We start from the raw sequence: 27,527 nt of genomic DNA, 5'->3' as shown, positions 1-27,527 counted from the left end.
TGGGACCAAGCAGCTAGTTGCACAGCTGTAAGAAAGTTACTAGGCTGAACTTACAGATGGCGAGAATGCAAAACAAAAAGTGACATAGTACAAGAGCTCTACTGTATCACACAATATGTTCCGTTGATCATAAAAGGCAGATGATATTGCAGCATGGACAGTGCTACTGGCAGCAAAGATGAATCATGGACATGGTAAAAAATATTAGCAGAAGGATTTGGGGCAGAACACAGTTCTGTAAAGTGTGTAAAGCATGTGTTATTAGAATAACTGAAAGCTGATTGCTTCCTTTTGGTACTTACTGCATGTTGGCTTGGTAATTCTTGTTCTCCTGAAAGATTCAGGGCTGCTTCTTACAGTTCTACAGAAAGTGATGCCTGAATTTATAGATCTATAACATATTATCCCGTGTTAACTTCCTTTCAAAGCTGGCATGGGTATAAACTGGTGTAACATATTACTGATTGGCACCCTGATACAAATTCAACTCCTAACTGCACCCCTCTCAATACACAGTTGAGAGTAGTCCTCCTGTGCCTCTGTTTTAACTGGTGAGAAGTGTTGCTTAGAACAAATATATGGGAAGTGGGTAGCCTATGCATGATATTGAGTGATTTCCAACATTGGTGTTACTGAGAGTAGAACCATTGAAATCAGTTGACTTGTTACTTAAATCCATTTATTTTAGGTCCATCCATTCTCAGTATGACTAATGTTGGATATCACCCTCAAAAAAAGGCATCATTAGTATTGATTACTTTACCAGAGTAGTTATGTATAAATGTATCACTTAATTTGTTTTAAAATGAAAATTGAGGTGACCATTGACTGAAAAGCAGCAGTCGTTATCAGGGCTGCAGCATTTACCTGATCTCCCATCAGAGGCATTGCTGTAGTTGCTGCTGCTGTTTCTTTGGTGATCACTCATAGCCGAGTAAGATTGTCTTCCATGAACATGGTCTTAACAGTGAGTCCGTAAGTGACTGTGGAGGCCAGTTCTGGATCCACACGTCCTTCCACAGCAGGGACATAGGTTTCTGGGCAGGAGCTGATCATGGTGAGGGTTTGCCAAACGCGCCTTCCTCTTAGTATGTTTCTCCCTTTTGTCCTGAGTTCAAGCATCTTCAAAGTCCATGACACCTTTGGTAAAGGCTGTTCTCCACCTGAAACGCTCACAGGCCAGTGTTTCCCAGCTGTCAGTCTTTCAACTACATTTTTTAAAGATTGGCCTTGAGAGAGTCATTAAACCTCTTTTGCTGACCACCAGCATTACACTTTCCACTTTTAAGTATGCTGTAGCATGCTGGGAGGGGTAAGATAATGGTGAGGTCAGCATGGTGCAGATGTGCCGGTGCAGCCAACCCAGTCCTACCAATGTGTTTGCACCATGCCAGCCTTCCCTCCCTCCCTCCCTCCCTCCCTCCCTCCCTCCCTCCCAGGATACCACAGTGATGCCAGTGACAGAAGGTCAGGTAAGTATCCTGCCCTACCAGATGCTGCTGCTCAAAAGTCCCACCCTGCTTAGTGGAGCTTACCGTATTTTTCGCCCTATAGGACACACTTTTTGCCCTCCAAAAATGAAGAGGAAATGTGTATGCGTCCTATGGGGAGAATGCAGGCTTTCGCTGAAGCCTGGAGAGCGAGAGGGGTTGGTGCGCACCGACCCCTCTCGCTCTCCAGGCTTCAGGAGAGCCCCACCACCAGCCCCACAAGCTTGGGGGACAGCAGGGAGGCGGAATGCCGCCATCCCACTGTCCCCCGACCTAGTTTGGAGGCTGGTGGCGGGGAGAAGCTTGCTCCTCCTTGTTGCCAGCCCCGCAAGCTCGGGGGACAGCGGGAGAGGTGCAGCGCACCTTTCCCGCTGTCCCCCGACTTGGTTAGAAGGCTGGCGGGGGGGACAAGCCTGCTCCTCCCCGTCACCAGCCCCGCAAGCTCGGGGGACAGCTTCCCGCCCCAGCCCCGTGCCTGGGGGGGGGGATAAAAAAAATTCTTTATTTCTACCCCCAAAAAACTAGGTGCGTCCTATGGGCCGGTGCGCCTTATGGGGCGAGAAATACGGTAATCCCTGATAAGTATATGTAGTATTGCAGCCTGATTAGATTCAGCAATAATGCAAAACACATTTGTTCCCTTTTATGTTTATAGTATCTCACCAGCTAACTATACGGGTCTTTGTATAGTTAAAGCTATGGTTTTCCCAGTAGTGATGTATGGAAGTGAGAGCTGGACCATCAAGAAGGCTCATCGCCGAAGATTTGATGCTTTTGAATTATGGTGCTGGAGGAGACTCTTGAGAGTCCCATGGACTGCAAGAAGATCAAACCTCTCCATTCTTAAGGTAATCAGCCCTGAGTGCTCACTGGAAGGACAGATCGTGAAGCTGAGGCTCCAATACTTTGGCCACCTCATGAGAAGACTCCCTGGAAAAGACCCTGATGTTGGGAAAGATGGAGGGCACAAGGAAAAAGGGACGACAGAGGACAAGATGGTTGGACAGTGTTCTCGAAGCTACCAGCATGAGTTTGACCAAACTGCTGGAGGCAGTGGAAGACAGGAGTGCCTGGCATGCTCTGGTCCATGGGGTCATGAAGAGTCGGACACGACTAAACAACAACAACAACAAATCTCACCAGCAGGGAGACGGTCCCACAGTACCATGAACTTGTAATTTTCCATTTGGAGGTGTACTAACTCAATATAATTTTATGAATGCTGTTTGCCTTGCTACTTAGGACTATATTCTTCTTCCGATCTGAGAAGTTCAAGGTAGTTTACTCCTTTGTTGTGTGTGGTTCCTCAGATGATGAGCACCCACCTCTGGCAAGCTCTCTAGCTGCTGCCGCCATTTTCATGAGGCTGATAGAATGCCAAATCAAACTAATTGGAAACTTGGTTCATATGCACAATAACTATTTCAGCAGTATCTCACAAGAAGAACCTTTTATTTCATCATACTTCAAGTTACTTCTTTTAATTCACAATCATAACTGAAATATATGCTTTTGCTCTGAATGCAGCCTGAAATTCACAAAAGAAAATTCCCACCTTAAAGAAAGATCTGCCTGCATTTTAAATATGCTTAGAAACTCATTCTTTCTGTTACTCGTCAGAAAAACAAAGTCAATATCAAACACTTTTGGAGAGGAGTAACATGTGTTTTTTCTTTCAAGACACGAAGGTTTTCCAGAAACCTGACAAAGATTGATGCAGGAACTCTAAATTTTGAGACACCTGACACCTTTATAGGAATTAATGACGAAAGAGAGGGACTGTTTGAACATTTTGAGGTTTTGTTTTATTTCCAACAGGTGCTGCTCTGTTGAGCAAAGTGGTTGAAAGCTTTTTCAAATCATACTTGGATTACTGCTGCCTTTTCCTTTTTAATTTCATGGCAATCCCTATTTCTTTAGTAATCCTTAAAAAGGCTGCACTTGTTGCTACTTCTTATTTCATTATTTGCCAAATGCGTGCAGAAAATGGGAGAAATGGGAGGTCCTCGCAACGACACTTTGTGCACCTGTCTAAATGTCTTCTGTAACTGTAAGCATAGGGTTGAACCCAACTTGTTCTGTGTTTGAGAGGCATGGAATTCTGCTCATGCAGGACTTCCCCCTTCCTCTTCTCCCCTCTTTTGCAGCTCCCTCATGCTCCCAAATCTACCCCAGAGGGTCTCACCATAGGTATTACATAAAACAGCCAAACACATTGGTTTTCATGGACTACAGCATTGCCTAATCAAAGCAGCACACCATTCATTATTTGTGTACTTATTCACCACTATGTTGTGTCAGTGTAGGGCATTCCAGACAGTGCTGTGTGACCCTAAGGCAGCAACGACTGTGAAGCACTATTAAATGTCCAGGGTAGACTTAAATGCCTTTTTAGACACTATGGTCTCGTTCATACATCCCTAGGGTATGATGAAGGAGCCAGTGCAGGCCTCACTTATGCAAATAACAACGGTGCAAGCAATGTCCTCAAAGGATGAGGGTGAGGAGAGTACACCGTCAGGGACATTATAGATACATTAGTAGCTTGGGGAAGAGGAAGAGGTGTACACACTGCTGTCTAATAGGCATCTCTCTTGCACATGGGAACTCTCTAAAGAACACTCAGTAGCAACCTGATGCAACAGGACAGTAGTACAGACAGGTTGTTTTCGTGCCTGAATCAGTGCAAGCTACTTTGTACACCATTGCAACAACAACTGGTAATTTAACTATCAAAGTGGAATCAGCGCTACACTTTCATTACAAATAGTAGGTCTGTAGTTCCTTCGTTTAAAAAACTGGATGTTTCCTTTAAAAACAGCCACATATCGCACTGGTCTTCCACATTACATGAAACTGAAAAGAGCCTTATCCAACCTTTTTTTTTCCTTGGTAAAAACTTCTCTGGCAAAAAATAAAGCAAAAGTTTCTTTACGGCTAAATATACTACCCCCATTTATAAATAAATACTTTGACAGCTTTGGAAAAATGTAGGAGTACCTGAAGTCTTGGGATGTTTGGATACATTTATTGAGCAAAAGGAGATGGCACCAATTTACGTGTAACTTGACTCAACCTGTTTCACGCATAGCTTTATCCTTCTTCAAATAAACATTTTTATACAGAAACTATTTTTGAAAAAAAAATGCAGAGATGGAAATAGTGTTGAAAACCTTTAGCAGGAGGTGAAAAGGATTGCTTTGCTTTGAATTCTGGACCTCCCAAGGAAGTTTAATGGAGTACTTACTATCAGTCTGCTTCCAAGAATACAGGAGCTTCTGATAAGAGCAACTTCAGTGGTAGGACTGGAGGCCTAGAAAAGGGAAACCTGCACATTCTTTCTCTGAACAGTCCATTATGATGGGTCAAGATTTAACCCTTCTGTTAGCGGTACCAAAAGTAGGTGTAAAAAGTTTTCTGTTAACATGTACTGCTTCATACTCTCTTATATTAAAGGGTCATTTGTTCTGTGATGCTTCATCTCTCCCCACTTTTTTTAACTTAACAGTTTCATTAAAATGGGATGAGGAGAGGGACATGACATTACTTTTTATAAAAGAATAAATTTTATTAGAATATAAAGAAAAATACAAAACATAATATCAAATACCTTTTTCCCTAAACTAAAACATTAATTTAATATCTTACCAAAGGAAAAAAGAGAAGAAAAAGAGTAAGAAAGAGGGAAAGGAAAGAAATAAGAAAATAATTTTAAAAAATAGGAAAAGAAAGTACTTCTGCTTCTGTGTCTGCCAATTTGACACACAAACACACATACACTCTGCCCCACTTGCCACTACTGTTACAAACTCCATGTGTTGCAATCCAATTTTATAGTCAGAGTGGAACTTTAAAACTCAATGGACTTTGATAATCAGGACAAACAACTCTGTTCATTTCAGTGGGTCTACTCTGAATAGAAATACAGATGGTTATGGGAGGAGAAACAAATTGTAGTAGCTCAATGGCGATGTCAACTTCATTGAATAATGAAGCTGACTGTTGGAAGATTCAGGAGGAAAGTACTTCTTTATGCAGTTCATACTTACATAAGTTATGGAACTTGCTCCCAGAGGAGGCAGTGATGACCACCAGCTTGTGGTCAAGTTTGCAGAACCTTGTGCCATAAATACTTGTCCTTAATTGTGCCGCAGGGCATTACAGTTTGAGGCTATGATGTCCAAGGTATGAGACCTGTCCCTTTCCCACTTAGCATTGCCTGGAGGCTGAGAAGAGGGGGAAAGAGCAGAATATGCCAGTGAGAATAGGATCCCTCCCCTCTCCAAGCTAGCTCCCTAGAAAATCTGGTTTATTCCTAACACGAGGAAAGAAAAACCACCAACACCACAGTTACAGATAGGTAGCCGTGTTGGTCTGCCATGGTCAAAACAAAATAAAAAAATTCCTTCCAGTAGCACCTTAAAGACCAACTGAGTTAGTTCTAGGTATGAGCTTTCGTGTGCATGCACACTTCTTCAGATACCAACACCACACTTCTACATGTGTATATCTTCTTAAATTAGTGTGTGAAAAGAATGATTATTGTACTGTCATTCTGAAGTAGTTCAATGTGATAACTTGCAGGCTGGAGTGTAAATGTATGGCTTGTTAAACAAGTTGGTTCCTGGCTTGTTATAACTTGTGGACCTTCCCTGCCTTTGTGTTCTCTTTAGTTGTCTTTTGCTCCCCACCCCTTCAGTTTATATTTCAGGAAAAATCTAAGCCAAGCTGGAGCTTGCTGGATTAAAAAAAGAATAACAAAAAGATGAACTATGTAAAGCTTTTTAGCAGCCAGCATGTAATACTAGTGACATACATATTCATTCATAATGCAATAGCTTCCAGGGTACAGTTGGAAGATTGAAATACAACTGTAACTGCAAACTTCCGTCTATAGCAAGCATTGTCTCCCTATTCTTGGTGGTTACCATGACCTTTAATATCTTGTCTCAACAGTGAAGGGATCCTTGTTGCACTTGGTGATGCTTTAAACTTTACATTGCAAAAGAATGTGCAAGAATTGGTTTGCAGCCACCTTGTTTTGCTAATGTGCATGTTGCTGCATGGACACATGGTTTACACGCTACTTTCTATGCTGAATTGCTTCCGTGTAGGAATGTTATAATGTTTGAAATGGTCCATTGTTACTGTGCATCAAGTGAGAGACCTATAAGTGCAGTCTTACCTGATATGCAAAGTACGGAAGGATTATGTTTGTCTCCTGATATACAAAGGTAGAGGTGAAGAGAGAAATGTGGCTTTTCCTCCATGTCATATGAAAGACAAGGAAGAGTGTCCATGGGGTAAGCGTGAATTCTATATGCTGCCCCTATAAGAAACTTTGCTGCAGCATTCTGTACCAATTGAAGTTTTAGAATGGTATTCAAGTGGAGCCCCAGGCAGAGTGCAGTACTGTAGTCAAGATTAAAGATGACTTAAGATGTGGGTTGCCCTAGCGAGATTGGAAGGTTTCAGAAAAGGATGCAGTAGGTACCTACAGAATTTCCAACCTGTCTGTGAGGCAGCAACCAAGGGTAATGGGTTTGGAAGTACTGTATAGCTAGGGAAGGAAGGAAATTGTAAAAATGTGGACAAGGAAATAGCACTGCAAAAAGCAGGAAAATGCTAGAGAGAAAATTAAATGAGCAGACACCAGGCATTAAACATGGATTACAAAATGGATCCAAATGCATGAAACTTATTTTCCACAGCTTCTTGTGAACATCACATTATTAATAACTAACAAGGTGCTTAACACATTATTTATGGTACGTGTTAAGATTTGAAGAAACAAATGTGTACAGCCTTTTTATTCTGTTCCTTTGCTAGAACTAAATGGCCTATGATTAAGATCCATTGTTCTCCTCTGAGATACATTTTATAGGCTTCACAGAGGATTGTTGTGGGGGGAAGCACATTGTGCATGTGCTGTTATAGCCGCCTCAGGCCAGGTTTCCTACGCAGACCAAAATGAGGAAAGCCATTGTCTCTCCCCCCCCTCAAATAAAATCAATTAACCTAAGCAGATTTATAGCTCAAATTAAAAAATACACTTACAGAGAAAAGGGCTGCCTTGCAGCATGTTACTGTGCCAGCCCCAGAGTATTTGTGTGTTCAAAAAATGCTCAGACATAAATTGCTTCCTTGCAGCTGATCAGTTGCCACGTCAATGGAAGGGGAAGACACGTGCGTCACTTGAGACTTCTTTGAAGTGATTCAAGCCTAATACACCATTAACTATTAGAGATCTGCCATTAACATTCCCAGTTAACGCTGGATGTCTAACATAAAACCACAAAAGCAGTTACATCCAGAGTTAAGGTTGAAACCCCATCCTTCATTAATTCGGTTGGTGCCTTGCTATTGTGGAACATCTGATAGGTGGGAACGCCCTTGCTGTATGTAGACACAATAAAACAACCAAAGTTATTAGCTGAAATTCTACCCTTAACATTAACTGAACACATTTCACTGTAGTGTAATGGTCCCCCCCCCCCCAGTATATTGTTATTAAAATTGGTTGATGTTCAGTCTTAATTATCCTTATAGAAGTATTCTTTAAAAGACCCTTTTTGGTACCAGTCCTTGAAATAACTCTGTTTTTTATAGTGAATGGAAGGAGCTTTTATGAATTAGTATGCAATATCAACTCTGTTTTTTAGCTTTCATCTATTTGTCATTACACTTGCCTTATAGCATTGACACTTGAAGCACTGCCATTGATGTGGCATTCAGAGTAGGAGGTTGGTTAGCTTGAGTAGTTCAGAGTATGCTGTATCGCTGTGGCATTGAATATTACGTTGCTGTGGATACACTGAATAAAAGCCAGTATGGTTAATTTATTTTAAAAGGCAACAGGCTGCTGAGAAAAACCTCTACATTGGCTGACCATATGCTGGACATAAATTGTTGAATTCTTTTCAGTGTGTGATCTATATTTGGCTAGGGATAAAGAAGACTGGCCTCTTGTTGCTCTAAAAGCAAGAAGAGGTAAGGAATCCACTGGATTTCTTAGTAGTCTGAGGCAATGCTTTTAAGGGTTTTATTTCAATTTGGGTTTTCCATAATTAATTTCCTCCCTTCACAATTCTTATTCAAGTCTTCAGTAAAGTAGCAAACTAATTAGGCTTTTATGGTTCCTTCTGTTTTCTTACAACTTGGTCCATCTCAGACATTAACAAATGTCTTGTTTAAAGCTGTGATAAACAATAAAGAAAAATGATGTGATACTATTTTGTTTGTAATAACCACAAGTGAGATATTCTTGTGGATGGACTGCTGACACATTTCAAAATACTTCTGATCCGCATTCATTTCAGAATACTTCTGATCTGCATTCAAGTGCTGCATAGTGGTTAGGATAAGATATAGTAAATATGAAAATAGAATTGAACTTTTAAAACCTGGCACTTCCAGTCGAATAGAATTATACAACAATTGTAGTAGATAAAAGAGCATGTGTGTTTTGGAAGGGAAAAATGTAAATCCTTTTTATCTTGGAGATAATTCAAGATGAAAGATTTTTTTAAATAAAAATCTGACTTTTATTTTATTTTGCTGCTTTATAATGAAAGCAAGTTTTATGACGGGCAAAAACTGATACAAATATGCTGTATAAATCTGAATAATTCCACTTCTTTAATCACACTCCCACAGCACACTCACCTAATCAGCATTCCCAGGTACACATGTACTCCAGTTTCTTTTGTTTTTGTTTTTTGCCCAAATGGGTTTGTGCAGTTACAAATAATTTTTTTCCACCGCTGAACAGGTGCATTGTCCTAGATTTTATAGTTGTTATAACAAATTGGCTTATTAAAAAGGTGTAAGATGTCTAACATAAAATGGGAACATTTGGAGCACTTTAGTCCTGTTCTAAGTTCTAAGATTTCATTCCACTTCTACCTTAAATAAGCACTTAAGCATCTTACTAAAACTTCTGAAAGATCAGTAACAGTTTATCACTTTGAGAAAAATATGAAAGGGTAGAAGATATCTCCAGAAGCAGTGGAAAAAACGAAGTTCTTTCCATTTTTTCCTCAGCTTTTTATTATCACATTCCTCATCAAAGACAAGCAGCCGTTTACAAGAATTCTGCTTTAAACAGTCCAAAACAGTGTCATTAATGTTGGCTATAAATGCCTTGAGACAAAGTGAAATGCGATAACTCTTCATGGGTTTTGGTGTCTCAATATCCATAACCACTAGCCAGAAGATTTCAAAGCTCTTCAGGCTGCAAGCAGCTCCTTGGTGTTGAGGGCAGTTTTTATTATTATTATTATTATTACTGCTTCAGTTTCTGAGCAGAAAGCAGAAAGTGGCGTGGACTGCAATCTTATGCACACTTCACTGGAAGTATATTTTCTTGGAAGCATTGCTTTGCTAGTGAATAATTGGGATTTTTCATTTTAAAAAACCCCATCTGTTCTTAAGCGATATGTGCAAAAAAATAGATTTGGTTTTAAAAAGCTTGGCATAAGATGCTTATGCAGGTTGCACTAAACTTCCACCTCTGCAAAATTTGTAAATGTCACACAAGAATCAACTAAACTGTTGATTTATTTTCATGTTGCTGTGTGGCATGACTTCCAGGTACCAACTGTTTGGCCATTGTAAGTGGCATAGAAGAATGGAACTCGTAGCCATTGGGGAGATTGAAGTTGAAGTTGAGAGAGGTTTTCGTATTTTACCTTTGTTTTAGGACAGAGTTGAGAGAGGGAGGGTGGCACACACAAAAATTAACATGGGGAGGGTGAGGACAAGACAAAGACGAAGGACTTTGCCACCCCATTGTCATTTTCAGCTTCTAACTTTAGACAAGGAAAAATGGGGAGAAGGTAATCTATTGGAGACTAGATCAAAACACCAGGAAGACCTTTCTGATAGTAAGAGCTGTTCGACAGTAGAAGGGACTCAAAAGGTTGTGGACTGTCCTTCACTGGAGGTTATTAAGCAGAGGTTGGATGGTCATCTGTTGTGGATAATTTAGTTGAGATTCCTGTATTGCAATATGATATTCTGAAGTTTAATAACTTGCAAGTATTGGTTTTTTACCTGATAACTAAAGCAACATTCATAAAATCCTGTTTAGGAAGCAAAATTCATAATCACAAGTCCCAAATATATGGCTAGATCAGGGATCAGCATTTTTTTTTCAGCAGGGGGCTACTCCACTGTCCCTCAGACCTTGTGGGGGGCCAGACTATATTTTTTCGGGGGGGGGGGATGATGCAAGAGCACCACGAGTCCCGGTGCATGCTTACCTGTGTCCTGCGAGCAGCAGGGGCTGTTGGCGGCGGTGGAGCGATGATGAGTGGCGCGCAAAAGGGCTCTGGAGAGGGGCTGCTTAAAATGGCGGCCGCTCGAGTGCTGCTGCTGCTGGCACCAACAAAGCCCAGCCCCCTTCCTCCTCTAGGCAGGGTGGGGAGAAGCCAGGAGGAGGGAGGGAGGAGGCGCCGGCCCCGTGTGAGGGAGAGACAGGGAGAGGGAAAGAACGCGCATTCTGGCGATCCACGCGATGATTCCCGGACCGTCCACAGGCCAAATCCAGAAGGCAGTTGGGCCTGATCCAGCCCGCGTGCCTTAGTTTGCCGACCCATGGGCTAGATGATTGATATTCACAAACTGAGGCAAATGACTTCCTGCAACAGAATATTTATACCATATTTTCAAATACACCCAAGAGGATAAAAACATTTTACATATTAACAACTCTGGTCTTTTGTGTTAGAGATGCAAATGTAATGTGGTGTATAGTTCTTGGCCCTCAGCCCTGACAGATGATTGTATATTGCTGGTTTTTAACTTCACATATCTTAAAACTGGGGCAGGAAAACTCAGGCCCTCAGTTGGATTTGGGATTTGAACTGGGTCCACACACAGTTTTGCAAACTGCTGTGGAAAGTCCCCTCGGTTTCAAAAATGAGTTGCTGCTGCAAAATGGGGAGGAAGGCTGCTTGACAAAAGAGCTTTAAACTTCATTCGCTAACTCATGGCTGCTGTTTGCGAGAGTCTGGAAGTTTAACTGTGTGCTACTTTCTCCCTCTATTTCAGAAGGAGGATAATGTCGATGAAGAGATGGCGGAAAAGCTGTCCATCCGAAAGCAACGTTTTATGCAGTTTGCTTCCTTGGAATACGAAGGCGAATATTACATGACTCCAAGGGACTTCCTGTTTTCAGTGATGTTTGACAAATCCGGACGTAAGTTTCTGGAGGGTTTTTGTTTGTTTGTTTCAACTTTGCTGTTTAATGACTGTTAATTTGTGAGTTGTTATTCTTATTGTGAGGCTTCAGTTTTTTCAAAACAGGTAATCTCTTTGCAGAATCACTTAGCCCAGGGTATTTCCAGCATGGGGACTGGAGATTGCCAGTAGGCCTCAGCCCTCTTTTGGGCAGCCCTCGGCACTGTACCCCATTGCATGGCTGTGATACAGCCTATTGATTGAACCAATTACAGCAGCTCCCAGCGGGCTCAGAACATGGGTACACATTGGAGAGGGAATTAACTAGAGAGAAGTGCAGGGTTGAGGTTGAACCATGCAATGTTGTGGGGACAACAGGAAAGAGATGAAACTGACAGTGACCAACCAAGTGCGAGTGAAGGGTGAGAAAGAATACAAGGTATAAAGGGTGAGGCTGAGGAAGGGGGAAGCTCTCCCAGGTGAGAATTGGGAAGACTCACTTCTTTGTAATGTGGATTGAAGATTAAAGTATAGCCAGTGCTTTTTTGCTAAAAAAATGTTTAGGGGTACTCTCATTCAAATTGGGAAAAATAAATATAGTAAATGGACAAAAGTACAAAGATTCACAAAATGTTTCGGGGGGTGCGTACCGCTGCATACTCCCAGAAAAAAGCACAGGGTATAGTTTTGATAGAGGGCTTTGTTGTTTAATTGTTTAATTGTTTAGTCGTGTCCGACTCTTCGTGACCCCATGGACCAGAGCACGCCAGGCACTCCTGTCTTCCATGGCCTCCCGCAGTTTGGTCAGGCTCATGTTTGTAGCTTCGCAAACACTATCCAACCATCTCGTCCTCTGTCGTCCCCTTCTTCTTGTGCCCTCCATCTTTCCCAACATCAGGGTCTTTTCCAGGGAGTCTTCTCTTCTCATGAGGTGGCCAAAGTATTGGAGCCTCAACTTCACGATCTGTCCTTCCAGTGAGCACTCAGGGCTGATTTCCTTAAGAATGGATACGTTTGATCTTCTTGCAGTCCATGGGACTCTCAAGAGTCTCCTCCAGCACCATAATTCAAAAGCATCAATTCTTCGGCGATCAGCCTTCTTGATGGTCCAGCTCTCACTTCCATACATGACTACTGGGAAAACCATAGCTTTAACTATACGGACCTTTGTTGACAAGGTGATGTCTCTGCTTTTTAAGATGCTGTCTAGGTTTGCCATCGCCTTTCTCCCAAGGAGCAGGCGTTTTTTAATTTCATGACTGCTGTCACCATCTGCAGTGATCATGGAGCCCCAAAAAGTAAAATCTTTCACTGCCTCCATTTCTTCCCCTTCTATTTGCCAGGAGGTGATGGGACCAGTGGCCATGATCTTTGTTTTTTTGATGTTGAGCTTCAGACCATATTTTGCGCTCTCCTCTTTCACCCTCATTAAAAGGTTCTTTAATTCCTCCTCACTTTCTGCCATCAAGGTTGTGTCATCTGCATATCTGAGGTTGTTGATATTTCTTCTGGTGATCTTAATTCCGGCTTGGGATTCATCCAGCCCAGCCTTTCGCATGATGAATTCTGCATATAAGTTAAATAAGCAAGGAGACAATATACAGCCTTGCCGTACTCCTTTCCCAATTTTGAACCAATCAGTTGTTCCATATCCAGTTCTAACTGTAGCTTCTTGTCCCACATAGAGATTTCTCAGGAGACAGATGAGGTGATCAGGCACTCCCATTTCTTTAAGAACTTGCCATAGTTTGCTGTGATCGACACAGTCAAAGGCTTTTGCATAGTCAATGAAGCAGAAGTAGATGTCTTTCTGGAACTCTCTAGCTTTCTCCATAATCCAGCGCATGTTTGCAATTTGGTCTCTGGTTCCTCTGCCCCTTCGAAATCCAGCTTGCACTACTGGGAGTTCTCGGTCCACATACTGCTTAAGCATGCCTTGTAGAATTTTAAGCATAACCTTGCTAGCGTGTGAAATGAGTGCAATTGTGCAGTGGTTGGCGCATTCTTTGGCACTGCCCTTCTTTGGGATTGGGATGTAGACTGATCTTCTCCAATCCTCTGGCCACTGCTGAGTTTTCCAAATTTGCTGGCATATTGAGTGTAGCACCTTGACAGCATCATCGTTTAAAATTTTAAATAGAGGACTACATACATACATATAATTTTGTGTTGTTGCTATTATTATTGCTACTATTTTAATGTTTCCTGTCTCTCTGTTCCTTTCTTCTCCTTCTCCTTCTCCTTCTCCTTCTCTTTTTCTTTTTCTCTTTTCTTGTTTTTCCCCCCTCTCTCCTCTCTTTTTCTTGTCTTTTTAATTCCATTTGTTTTAGATATTGTTTTATTGCATTGTGAAAACTTTAATAAAAATCTTTGGGGGGAAAGGAAGTATAATGGATGGATGGGCTGAGGAAGAGGGAAAGATAAGCTCCTGGAGCAACTGCTGCACTGTCTGCCCCACCACTTCACATAAATACTCACAACCCAACACCCCAGTCCTCCTTCCTACCTGGTATCGTCCCAAGTCAAAAAGCCTCTCCTATCTCCTCTGAGGGGAAAGGGCCAGAGAGGGCATTGAAGAAAACTGGAAGAAGATCCTGGGATTCTGTGAAAAGGTTACTACAGTGGTACATCGGTTCTCAAACTTAATCCGTTCTGGAAGTCCATTCCAAAAACAAAGCATTCCAAAACCAAGGAATACTTTCCAAAAGAAAGTAATGCAAAATGGATTAATCCGTTCCAGACTTTAAAAACAACCCCTAAAACAGCAATTTAACATGAATTTTACTATCTAACGAGACCTTTGATCCATAAAATGAAAGCAATAAACCATGTACAGTGGTACCTCGGGTTAAGAACTTAATTCGTTCTGGAGGTCCGTTCTTAACCTGAAGCTGTTCTTAACCTGAGGTACCACTTTAGCTAATGGGGCCTCCCGCTGCCGCCGTGTGATTTCTGTTCTCATCCTGAAGCAAAGTTCTTAACCCAAGGTACTATTTCTGGGTTAGCGGAGTCTGTAACCTGAAGCGTCTGTAACCCGAGGTTCCACTGTACTGCAGTCACACAATCAACCGTTGAGTAATTGAACTGGGTTCCACACAGTCACAAAAACAAAAAGAGAGAGCCGCAAAAACAAAAGCGCAAAATAAATAGACAGACCTCAGCGTAACACTCAAAATGAAAGTGTGGAACTCAAATTGGAAGCGTAACACTCAAAACAGAACATATTCAGCTTCTGATGAAAGTTCGCAAACTGGAACACTGGGTTTGCAGTGTTTGGGTTCCAAGTTGTTTGAGTACCAAGGTGTTTGAGAACCAAGGTACCACTGTATTTGGTGGTGGTGGTGGTGATAATAATGATAAAGACTGGGAATGTGGAGGAGGAGGCCGCAAAGAGGAAAACCTGTTACAAGAGGAAGAAGAGGATGAAAAGTGCCTGGCTGGTTTTGGGGGGTGGGGCTGTGTACAAATTGTGAAAGGAGAAAAGCAGAATAAATGGCAGGATAAAAGTAAAACTACTTTGAGGCACATGTGGGGGAGAGAGAGAAATAAAGCGACACGTCTTCCACACCATGTGCTGTGCATGCAAAAGGTCCCAATCTCAATTCCTATATGGTAAAGGACTCCTGCCTAAAATACTGTGGAGCTGCTTCCAGCCACTGGGGAATGCAAGTGGAAAATGCATGCAAGTGGGATTTATAGTTCTAATTTGCCTGGTGTTGCCCTACCTAAATAATAGGTAAAGAAAACTTTAAGTTACGGAAAAATTCAGGGAAAGAATTAACACCTTCCTCTTCTCATTTGGCATTCTGACTTCATCACTAATAGTTGGATGAGGATTCCCATTGTACAAAAGGTTTTTCTTCTTCTAAGCATTCTTTGTCACTTGTAAGCTCTTTTTAGCTGCATGGAAATAATGTGTGTAAGCTCTACGCAAAAGTACACTAGTTTAATCCATCACCATTATAATACTACTAATTCAGCACTGATGTCAGGTTTAATTTGGAACATTAGTGCGGGGAGATGATAGATGGCAGAAAAGTCCATTGTTAAAATTTATATGGCAAGAGACCACAACTACCTACAGCAGTATAAAGCTGAATTTTTTACTCTTGACGTGGGTGCAATTGTCAGCTAACACTTACTCTCTTGACCTGTGGAAAATCATTTTTGCTTGTATGTGTACCTTTATGTTTAAGGCCGGAAATGGCCCTTTGCCCGTAACAAAATGTACCTGTACCTGGTTGGTGCTTCATCGTTCTTCTGTTTAAGAACCATATAATGGAATCTCCAAGAAAGGTGGGGATGTTTTGAAAAACATTCAGTTTTATTTCCTGAGCCAAAATTCCATCGCAGGCTTGGAAGATCTGAGGCTTGAAGTAGTTTCCATTCTTTCATGCACATAACAATTAAAAGAGGGGGGGGAGCAACACTGTATTTTAGAGCGTTGAAGGTTACATTTTATTGCGGTAAATAAGATGATGAAACTCGGCCTTCGGTTTGCATGAGTAAACGTACTCAGAGTGAAGATGATAAAATTGTAGAAAAGTTGAGTCTTTCGCCGAACCTACTTGGTGTCAACCCCCAGATGCATTCCAAGATTATAAATTGATTCCCAGTACTTCTACTGTGTAATGGAATGCTGCAATAAAGTGTCGCGCCAGATAGCTTTCACATACCCTTTGCATTCAGGAACTAGGAATACTGTGGAAAAGACACAGTGGAAGAACTTTTTCTTTCCTCCTTTCTCCCCACCTGAAAAAAATGCCTTGTTAAACAGGCTGAAGTTTTAAAATGCATTTATTCTATAGCAGTCTCACTGAATCAGTGGCACTGCTTTGGAGTAGTAATATTTATAACTCGCTGCTGAAATCTCTTGCTTCAAGACTTAACATTTTTCTCCTCTGTCACATGTCCATAAATCTCACATATCCAGCTGTTTTATTGGGTTTTTCTAGCACCCATAATCTTTTGTGTAACTGATTCTGCCTCTTATTGTCTAGTACCTTTTCCCTGAAATCATTCCAGTGTTCAGAGTCAAGTTGCTCCCCTCCTGTGTTGTTCCTGAACTTACAGGACCCTGGACACCATTAAAGCAACTGAAGGGTTGAAGCCCAGCTGAGTTGTAAATGTGCTCATGGGTGTTCTAATGTAAGTGTATCCAGAAGGCATGTTGAATCAGAACAGAGGGCTTCACGTTGGGCTGCATTATTCTCGACAGTCTTGTGAATATTGATAGCAGCCTGGTTAAGATCACATTCTGCCCAACTCTCCCAACACTGCATCATACTTCCTAGTGCAAGGGTGGGGCATATTCCCTCACAAGCAATCTTCCAGGACCTTCATGCCAGGGGTGGGCAGGGCCGTCTGCAAAAGTGATCAGAGCAGCAGATGCAACATTCCTGCCACACACGAGCCAGAAGGTTCTACAAATCTCCCACATCGCTAGATAGCTCAGTTGGTTAGAGCATGGTGCTGACCACACCAAGGGCACAGGTTCAATTCCCATATGGGGCAGCCGCATATTCCTGCACTGCACTTCGGCTAGATGATCCTCAGGGTCCCTTCCAGCTCTGCAGTTCTGTGATCCTGGCAAGAAAGAGCCTTTGTCACTGTTCAACAACAGGTTCCAGCCAGGCAAAAGCATTGGAGGAGAGCAAGCGGCAGTGAGAGAGAGTGGTGCCCTGGAGATAATCTCGGGGGATGCATTTGGCCCATAAGCCAGGACTTCCCCATCCCTGCTCTGTTGTGAACAAGATACACAACCCAAGTTAGGGCTGTGCATATAGGACTGAGGTATCTTCACGGCTGTGGTCACAGGGGAGCTGGCTTTGCCTCCTCCCCTTGCTGTACCTGTGCACACCTTTTTCCTCTCTATGTGAATAAGTGCTTGATTCAAAGTGCTGGTTTTGAGCTATAAAGCATTAAACGGCTCAGGACTGCTATATCACAGGGAGTGTTTCTCTCCATACGAACCGACCTGGACCCCACAACCATCATCTTAGGTGCTTCTTTGTGTGCCTCCTCCATGAGAGATCCAGAACATGAGAATGGGCCTCTGCAGTGGCTCCCCATTAGTGAAATTCTCTCCCCGGGGAAGTTTGGCTCGTGTCTTCATTAAATAGTGGTACCTCGGTTCTCGAACGTAATCCGTTCCGGAAAACCATTCGAGTTTTGAAACATTAGAAAACCAAGGCACAAAGGGCTGTCTGCAAATTCAATTGTGAAAATTTAAAATCACACAGCAAAAGCCATTCGACTTCTGAGGTGCGTTCAAAAGCATTTACTTCCAGGTTTTTGGCATTAGGGTTCCAAAACATTAGTCAACTGAGACGTTTGAGAACCGAGGTACCACTGTACACCTTTAGGCACCAGGCGAAAATGTTTCTCTTTAACCAGGCCTCTGGCTGATTGATATCTCATGCCCTTTTAAATGTGCTGGGGGGGGGGGTTATTGGTTTGTTTCTGTTCTTGTTTTTCTTATGCATTTTGTGTTTTTTATATTGTAATTTTATGTTGTGAACTGCCCTAAGATCTACAGATATAGGGCGGTATACAAATTTTATAAACAAAAATAAAAATAAAAATATTTGTTGTGGGGGAGGGTGTGCTATGTTTGGGGACTGTTGTGGTATATAGGACCATGTTCGAGAAACTTACCCCCCTCCCCTTACCCCATTAAGAGCTGAGTTTGGGAGTGGGCAGGGAATATAACTCTGCAGTACTCACTAATCTCATCAACATCATGTTGTTCGGCTGCCTAATTATTGTCTTCTAGAGCAACTACTCTATTCCCAACTTAAGAATGGAAAGTGAAATACTTAAAGAGGTTTAAAGACTCTCTCAAGGCAAATCTTTAAAAATGTAGTAGAAACACTGACAACTGGGAAACACTGGCCTGTGAGCGCTCCAATTGGAGAACAGCCTTTACCAAAGGTGTCATGGACTTTGAAGACACTTGAACTCAGGACGAAAGAGAGAAATGTGCTAAGAGGAAGGCACATTTGGTAAACCCTCACCGTGATCAACTCCTACCCAGAAACTTATGTCCCCACTGTGGAAGGATGTGCAGATACAGAATTGGCCTCCACAGTCACTTATGGATTCACTGTTAAGATCATGTTCATGCAAGACAATCTTACTCAGCTACAAGTGATTGCCAAAGAAGAAAGAAGAAGAAGATTTCCAAATGTATCTCCATGGCCAAAGGTCATGGAGGCTAGGAGATGTAGTGCAGCACATCTGGAAGGCACCAGGTTGCAGAAGGCAGAGGGGCTTTCCAACTTCCCATTCATGAAAGACAAACCAAGCATGTCAGTATTTAAGCCTCCATCTCACATAATTTACCTAGTTCTCACTCATTGCATTGGCACTACTGCAGCAGTGAAGGAGGAGAGAGGAGCGTCCCATCATGCCTAAGGAAGGGGAGGGTATAAAAACAAAGCATGGGGGTCATGGCTTGCCACATCATTGCCATTTGGTCCTGCTGCCCCCAAAGACAACCACTGTTTGCAGTGATGGTCTTTTACTGTAACCTGCAATGATAAGTCTTTTGTTGCCCCATGATGACTGCTTTTTGTTATCCTGGTTCTATGCACAACAGGTGATGCAATAAAGTAGAAAGTTAAGTTAATAAAAAGGATATGAAATACCTAAAAGTTTTATTTTATTTTATTTTTGTTTGTATTTAAGGAACATTTGAACAGGCTGTTCCTATTAGTTTTGAACACTGTGCTTTCCTGAGCATTGTGGGAATTAGAATATTTTGAAGTTGGCAGTTTGGTTCTGTTTCATATTACTTCCATTCTCCCCATAAAAGAATCTGAAGAAATGCCACAGAACTTGATCAAAGTTTTGACTTGCAGATGATTGAGTGATTTTTTTTTCTTTTACAGGTAAAACTTTAGCCAAGAAACTGACAAAAAAGGTAAGCAAAGTGCTCCTGCTGTTTTTCAAGAGAACACTTGTTCTTTCTGCTACTTGTTTTAATGGATTCCTGTTTCACGACTAACTTGGTATTTATTTTGTTTGTTCAAAGGAGGTAGAATCGACTCTAGGAAATGTTGCAAAGACTAAACCAGGACCAACTTTTTTTAGAGACCTCGGAGATAAAGGTAATGGCTTAAGTCATTAGTGGAATTTGTTTATAAGGGAACACTGTTCATTTTTAAAGAAGAATTCTCAGGGTCTGGAAATTCTTATTGATCTGTGCAGGCTGAAATAAATTATTTCTTTAGGTATTGTAGCTGTTTGTAAGATTGGGAACGTAAATTTAGGAAAGGGAGGCATATTTACAAATTCATTAGATTACCCCAAAGAACTCTGGTTAGCAAGCAGTGAGACTTGAAAGTCTATGGTTCATGTTTTTTTAAGGAAACCAGGATGTTGGAGAGCAATAATTCTAAAAATCATTTTTGAAGTGTACTACAGTATGAGAAACCATGTGATCCGTTAGGGGTCCCTGGGCTACATTTACATTGGGGTATCATTAAATTGAGCTCTGCTCCATGCATTGACTAGCTGGTACTAGAGAAGATCATAGAATCATAGAGTTGGAAGAGACCACAAGGGCCATCGAGTCCAGCCCCCTGCCAAGCAGGAAACACCATCAGAGCACTCCTGACCAGTGGCGTAGCGTGGGGGGTGCAGGGGGGGCCAGGCGCAACATCTGGGGGTTAGGGTTAGGGGGCACAAATCCACGGGTTAGGGGGCGCAAATCCATGGGTTAGGGGGCGCAAATTACTTGCCTTGCCCCGGGTGCTGACAACCCACGCTACGCCACTGCTCCTGACATATGGTTGTCAAGCCTCTGCTTAAAGACCTCCAAAGATGGAGACTCCACTACACTCCTTGGCAGCAAATTCCACTGTCGAACAGCTCTTACTGTCAGGAAGTTCTTCCTAATGTTTAGGTGGAATCTTCTTTCTTGTAGTTTGGATCCATTGCTCCGTGTCCACTTCTCTGGAGCAGCAGAAAACAACCTTTCTCCCTCCTCTATGTGACATCCTTTTATATATTTGAACATGGCTATCATATCACCGCTTAACCTCCTCTTCTCCAGGCTAAACATGCCCAGCTCCCTTAGCTGTTCCTCATAAGGCATCGTTTCCAGGCCTTTGACCATTTTGGTTGCCCTCCTCTGGACACGTTCCAGTTTGTCAGTGTCCTTGAACTGTGGTGCCCAGAACTGGACACAGTACTCCAGGTGAGGTCTGACCAGAGCAGAATACAGTGGCACTACAAAGATCTGCATGGCAATGTGCTCCAAGTGACTTGGGTGCCTTTGATTTGACATCCCATGGTCAGTGACTAAAGTGTGGCTTGCATACATTACTTTTATATGCAAAGGATAGCTGTCACCCAGAGAAGGTTGTGAAATTCCACCAGAAAAGGGCTAGGGACAAGTGGTCGAGAGGGTGGATGGATCCTCAGTTCCACTAATAGCAGGAGATGATCCATATCATCAACAGAGCATCTGTCTAGGGATCTACCAAACCAACCCAAACAGCACAGACGGAATGTACCCTGTATTGAGAAGAAGGTACATAACAGCTTGCACACAAAAAATGAAACATACACATGCCCTTGATCCTATGTTGTTTGATCTGAAGGAAAACCGAAAGCTAGGAATTAGGGCCCCTTTAGAGAAAGATAGCATGTCCTGTTACTACATGGACACAAGCAGGGAGAACAATTGTTTATGTCCATAGCTCTTCTAATTCCAGCTTACATGTTCTTAAGACTTGTGTGTGATCTTTATACAGGCTTAACATTTCTGTAGGATCCTTGGTTATCTTCAGTTACGGCGATGATATTCCACTTTATTGAGCTGCTTATTTGAAAGGTAGAGATATTGCATGGAATCACCTACAAGCGTAGTTTATTTATTCAGCACTTTTTGAATGGATTTGGGCTCCTCCTCCCACCTCCTCACTAAGCCACTTCACTGTTCTCTAATTCTGAGGCTTCACTCTTAAAACATTATGGATTTTTCAAAGTGGGGAATCTTTATTTCTAAGCATCTAGAAGAAGCTGGGAATCCACAGTTTACCCCATACCAATACCTTATCAAGAGCATGAACATTCATTGGATTTTAGTTGAAGACAATTATGCCTCCTAGTGGAATGTCTGTAACTCCCCATTTTATCATTTACTGTTAATTTTGTGTTTTGTGTGTATCTAAAATTTTTGATAATTGCAAGTATAAACGTCACAATTTTTAGCCCTCTTTGTTAGAAGTTAGAAAATAATTACACTCAAATTAAAAAGTTTGGTTCATGTGTGCTGCATCATCACCATCTCACTGTGTTAAAGTTCTGTAATTTTTAATTCTGATCACATGGATACATGATTCTTTTCTATGATTGCACCTTTATAATCTTTGAACAAAATAAATTATGTTTGCTCTTTTGAAATAAAGCACATTCCAGAAAGGAATTCCGTTTAACATTGGATAGAATTCTCTGGCAGGTCTATGGAACAGCTAAGTAAAAGCTGTGATGAACTATTATGAAATTGAGTCCACAGTAAAAATGTGCTTCGAGTCAGCCAGATGTATGTTGACAATAATAGGATCAACCACGGACAGAAAAAATGTAAAATATCTTGTGACTTTCAAAAAAACCCAAACAAATCCTTAAGTAGGTTTAGAAAAAGAATTATTTGCACAACGTTTCTGAAAATAGCCTATTGCAGTGTTGTACTTTCAAACTGTAAATAGCAAGAGAACCCACACTTTGAAGTGTAAAACAGTATTTATTTCATTTAAAGGAAATGAATTCAAAAGGTTGGGAGCCATGTGGAAACTGGCTATAAGGTTACAACATAGCACCTGCTCCATGTGGGGGAGGTAGTTGTCTTTAACCACTCGCTGGAGCATTTGAACCCAAGTTTTACAAGTGGTTACTCTGAGGCTTATTTGTTTATTATTTCCATTTCTGAATCTCTTCCTCTGAAACATATTGAAGCAATTTAACAATAAAAACAGCAACAATTAAAACATATATGAAACAATCAAAACAACTGCATATATAAAACCATTTCAAATCCAATACAGGTACAGGCAGAATCTAACCACAACATGGCCCTGAGGAGTGCTATATTTCACTTGAGGCACAGGTTCAACGGCCAAAATTCCTATTGCCTTTTGCTTCCATTCCAATCCTATGAAATGGAACTGACTGTATTCAGTTGCCTCGCCCAGCTATGACAAAATTGTAAGGAAAAATCAGGAAACTCAAATTAAAAGCAATAGAGTAAGAGATGCGCTTTGAACATTGCAGAACCACCATGAGAGGCGCTCTTCCTTGGGTTCATCCCACAGCACTTGTGTAATGTTGAGAGACCCACAACTAGGAGCCAGGTTCCCTAGAGGGCTGGAGAAAGACCCTAGCTATCAGCCAGAAGTGGTGGATCTGGAAACACTACATGGTTATCGTTGGAGCAACATAGAGAAAAGTTGTTTCCACCATGCAGACATAACATTTTAATATTCCCCGTAATCTGACATAGATGAGTAGCCACTTTGATTCTTCCTGCTTCTGGACAGTGCTGGCGCTGAGACAGACACAGCACACTGCAAGTTTGTAGAACGCTACCTTTCTAAATTCAGTTACAAATTAGTTGCTGGCAGAGCGCAGTAAGCGTGAATATTTTGTACGCACAAGTCATAAGGAAGGCTGTTTGCCTACCAATTTGCTAAATGTAAATTAGAGAAATGGCTTCCCTGTAGATAGTGGAGTTAAAACATCTGCTTTTAACAGGTTCTTCCATTATGCAGGATGGTATTTGGCTCGCATGTTAAAAGTAGCCTGATTATTTTTTTTAAGTTACTTATATGAGGCCACTCTAAAAAAAAAATTTTTTAAATCCTCAAAGTGCTCTTACAGGACAGGAGGGATACTTCAGATTCTTTTGTTGAAACCATAGTTCTTTATATACTTCTCTATCTTTAGCTGGCATGTTGCTATTTTGACACTGTCGCATCTTTGTGTTTGTTCAGGCTGTTCGTTTAAGTCGGCCTTTCAAAGGGAGGTGGTGGAATTTTCCTTTAAAAAAGGAAGGGGGGAAACACTTTCACCTTGCAGAAAGGACGTGTTCAGACCTTTTTTCTTTCTTTTTTTTAAGTGAAGCCTCTTCTTGGCTCTGGGCCCAGCAGCCCTATCAGTGCAATCTAGCAGCTTGGCAGCTTTGTGTTGCCATATTCCCCTTGAGACTTAGAGAAAATCTGGTCTTCGCTTTTCCAAGACTGCCAAGGGATAAAATACTTTGATCCTTCAGTGTAACGTTAGAGTAGCTCTCCTCCCAGGTACTAAATATGACAAAGCACACTTAATTTATTCATCCTTCGTATAAACACAGAATATTTTCTGTGAAAATCCAAAGATTTAGTGCAGACCTTTTATTAATGCCAAATAAACCCAAGTCTCTTAATGAGACATCAACATGACAGGGGATTGTAGAATAAGAAGTTCACTGCCAGAGCACTAGAAAGGGGAACAGAAACATCTGACTTGACTGATAAATAATAGCAACTACCTCCTTTATTTGTTACGCAGAGTTGAATGGAATAATCTTTACAAAAGTGGTTGATTATGCAAGCCACATTAGTATCCTGATTCTGTATTCCGTAATTTTCACATTTTACTGTTTTGTTTCAGGATTGATCTCCTACACAGAGTACCTCTTTTTGCTGACAATACTCACAAGTAAGTAGTTTGCTAGTTAGCTGTACATTGTAGTATGAAAGAATCACTATTACTAGCTTCCATGTCACTAGTGAATTTTCTTATAACATAAAAATCCAACTTCAAAGTTCAGTCAATAAATTACTTGCAAGAATAGCGATGAGTGAAACAACCTTCCCCCTCCATTCTTCTGAAATTGGAACAGCTTGGAACAGACTAAACAATTTCCACGCATACTGGGAAATGGCTTGCCTTATTCCAGGGAAATGTGGGGCAGGGTGGGTGTTTCAACAGGATCTGATTTAACTCTAGATATATGACAGGGCTGTGTACTTCTGTTAGGCACCCATTTACCTACCATTCTCCCAAGCTCCTTCTTCCACCCACCTGTTTATCTTGCAGCTGCTATAGCTCTGGTGGTGGCAGCAGGGGGGGAGAAAGAGGGGGAGATCCTCCCTCACCCCACATGCCTGGCACTGAGATACAAACAGCACCGAGGTTGAAACTCTAGGAAACGGTAAGGGAAAAGGAAAGGGTTTGAAGCTCACAGGTCAATGGGAGTAGCAAGGTAGAAGGAGCTTGGGAACCATAGTGCTCACTTCGTACATCAGGCCTGCATTTTGAGCTGCGCCAGCATCCATCCACCGCACCCTCTTCTCTCCCTTTCCCCAGAATGCCTCTAGGCTCACATGGGCCTAGAGGAAAGGAGGAGGGTGGGGCAACTGGACACCTGTGCCTTGGCTTCCTGCCATTCCCTGGAACTCCAAAGGAAAGGAAAAGGGACTGTGTTGCTGCCTGGTAAACTTGAAACTTGGGCAACAACGGGGCATGTGTGTCTATTTTCCTGCAATTTTTTTAGGGTGCACATTTTGCTTGGGTTTTGCACCTGTTTGTTTGGGGTAGGGATGTCTTGCCTGCTTTTTTATTTGATTGTTTTGCCTGTTTGGAGATGATACTGGTTGAGAGAGCATTTGGGAATTGTGTGGGTATGTCCAAACCGAACAGTTTTTTTTAACACAATCCACGCAAGTTGTGCAAACTAAAGTCCCATGTCTATGCAGAGCCTCCATGATCTGCCACAGGAAATGGTGTTCTGCTAGGTAACTGCAAAGACAGAATTTCCTGTCTTTGGCATGAACTCAAAAGTTGAGTTTCCAAACCATGAGATGAGTTGGTCTGAATTTTCTCATTTCTGTGCCCCCATCAATCCCTAGGTCTCAGGAACTTTTTTTGAGTTGTACTGTCATGCTTTTTCTTTTAATTCGCAAACTTCTGTGCACCCAAGGAGTTCCCATGACATAAAGGTATGCAGAAATCACTGTCTAACTTATATTCAGCTGGCTGTGTTTCATTTCCAAATTCAAATGCGTGCAGCCACCAAAGTTTGCTATTCGAAGGAATATATGTATCATATAATGCATACCCGAGGACCATTGGAATTGTATCACAAATGTTCTAGGATCTCTAGAGCAGGTATCTTGTTTTTAATGACAATGTGTCCTCCTTCCTGCTTTAATTTTATGTTTCACCTTTAATGTTAACTAATACTATTTGTCTTACCATTTTGCTCACTATTCATTCGGGTAAGGTAAACAGATGAATTCCAGAACAGTCTGTGCGCTTACTGATTTTGATATTCACCCATATCGCTTTACTACCTAGCCTTGTACTACAAAATGAAATACAGCAATTGAAGGATATTGAGTAGCAACACCAGGGTGCAACCGTGGGCAGTGTGTATGGGGGTCCTGCGCTGCCCAGATGAGAAGTGTCCCCCCCCCCCCGCCTCACTGGAAAGCAGAGCAATACATTTGGCACCAGCCTGGCTGCAGGAGTTCCCGGAAGGCCCACAAGGCAGAGGAGGTTTAGGATCAGAGTTTATCTTCTCCTAGATGGGCTTCCCAGGTTGACGAACCCCATCTTGTACAACCACATGAGTGGAAGTGTTACACATTACTGGGAAGAACCATGGAGATAGTTGCACACCAGTCTTCATGGTTTTGCAGCATATCCAGTCCTGTTTGTGAATGTGTGGCCGTTAGTCAGATAATTTGGACTATGAAACAGAAGAGCTGTCTAAAGCTCTTCTGACATGAAATATTGGTAGGTAGACGCTCCTTAGGGCTATTATTTTTAGGTTGGCTGAGACTCCGAGTTTGCAGTTTTAATTACTCTTGAGTCATGTTTTGAAGGTTACTGAACAGCTATAAAATCTAAAGATTTTGTTTTTGTTGGCTTTTGTAAAATGAAAGCTGAGATTCTGGCGAATCACTAAGTGGCCAAATCAAAATGAGGGAGAATTATGCAACCACATAAACATGTTTTACAAGGGTCTTTGTAAAGTGTCACTATAAAGCCGATACATATATGAAATATATTCCCTTTTTCCTTAATAGTACTGACCTTCCATATCTTGTATTAAGAAAGGAGTGCAGATCCACCTCTCTGTCATATCACACTAAGCCTTTATAAATCTCTTTTCCCAAAAACTGCAGTAATTTGTTTATTTATTTATTTATTTATTTATTAAAGTACTTGCAATCCAGATTTTCATAAAAATATATTGAAGCAGTATACAACATACAAAGTTGTAATACGATCAGAGAAAGCGTCTATAAAAAGAACATTTAAAGCATCAATAAATGCTGGTTGGTTAACAGGAGAAATTCATATTGCAGAAGACTATCTAAACAATACAGTTTTCAGAAGACTTCTAAAAGAAGGCAGGGATGGTTCCTTGCAAACTTAGTTTTCTACCATCTAAAAAGAATGTCTTGCTTTCTCCAGTAAAGTGCCTTTTCCTGATAGATTTTGAGTAATATTTTTGTGAATACACATCTCTTGTTTCAAAATGAGCAGTTATGGAAATGGTTATGACTAAATAGACAATGGGTAGTTTAAAACAGCTTTGAAAATGATGCCAGTTTTCACAGGTTATGCAGCTGAACAATCAGGCTGCAGCAGAGGGAGAGCAGGGCCATTCCGTTGACTCTGCTGAAAGGGCAGTCCCAATCGGGTTCCTTCTCTCCCTGAACTGCTTCCATTCCTGCTGGTCATTATAAGAACTACTGTTTAACTTTCAGAGCTAGTGCTCAGATTATCTTTCTTCCTTTCTCTCTCTTTCCCCCCTTTTTTGTCATGTGGATTGTATTTCTCTGAGCAGGAACTGAC

At 41.6% G+C, this 27,527-nt stretch overlaps 1 protein-coding gene across 1 annotated transcript in view; it reads left to right on the top strand.

Annotated features, from left to right (window-relative positions):
• Positions 1 to 27,527, top strand: part of MICU2 (mitochondrial calcium uptake 2) — a 68,017-nt gene that overhangs the window by 19,719 nt on the left and 20,771 nt on the right. Inside the window, exons 2-5 of the mRNA XM_081860559.1 lie at positions 11,544 to 11,691; positions 19,565 to 19,596; positions 19,708 to 19,783; positions 24,330 to 24,377. Coding sequence (XP_081716685.1) covers positions 11,544 to 11,691; positions 19,565 to 19,596; positions 19,708 to 19,783; positions 24,330 to 24,377 — 304 coding nt within the window. The remainder of the gene's footprint in view (positions 1 to 11,543; positions 11,692 to 19,564; positions 19,597 to 19,707; positions 19,784 to 24,329; positions 24,378 to 27,527) is intronic.

The sequence above is a fragment of the Podarcis erhardii genome (assembly GCF_964252035.2).
Source record: "Podarcis erhardii genome assembly, chromosome: 4".
Classification (NCBI taxonomy): Eukaryota; Metazoa; Chordata; class Lepidosauria; order Squamata; family Lacertidae; genus Podarcis; species Podarcis erhardii.
This window is presented reverse-complemented; position numbering and strand designations above follow the sequence as displayed.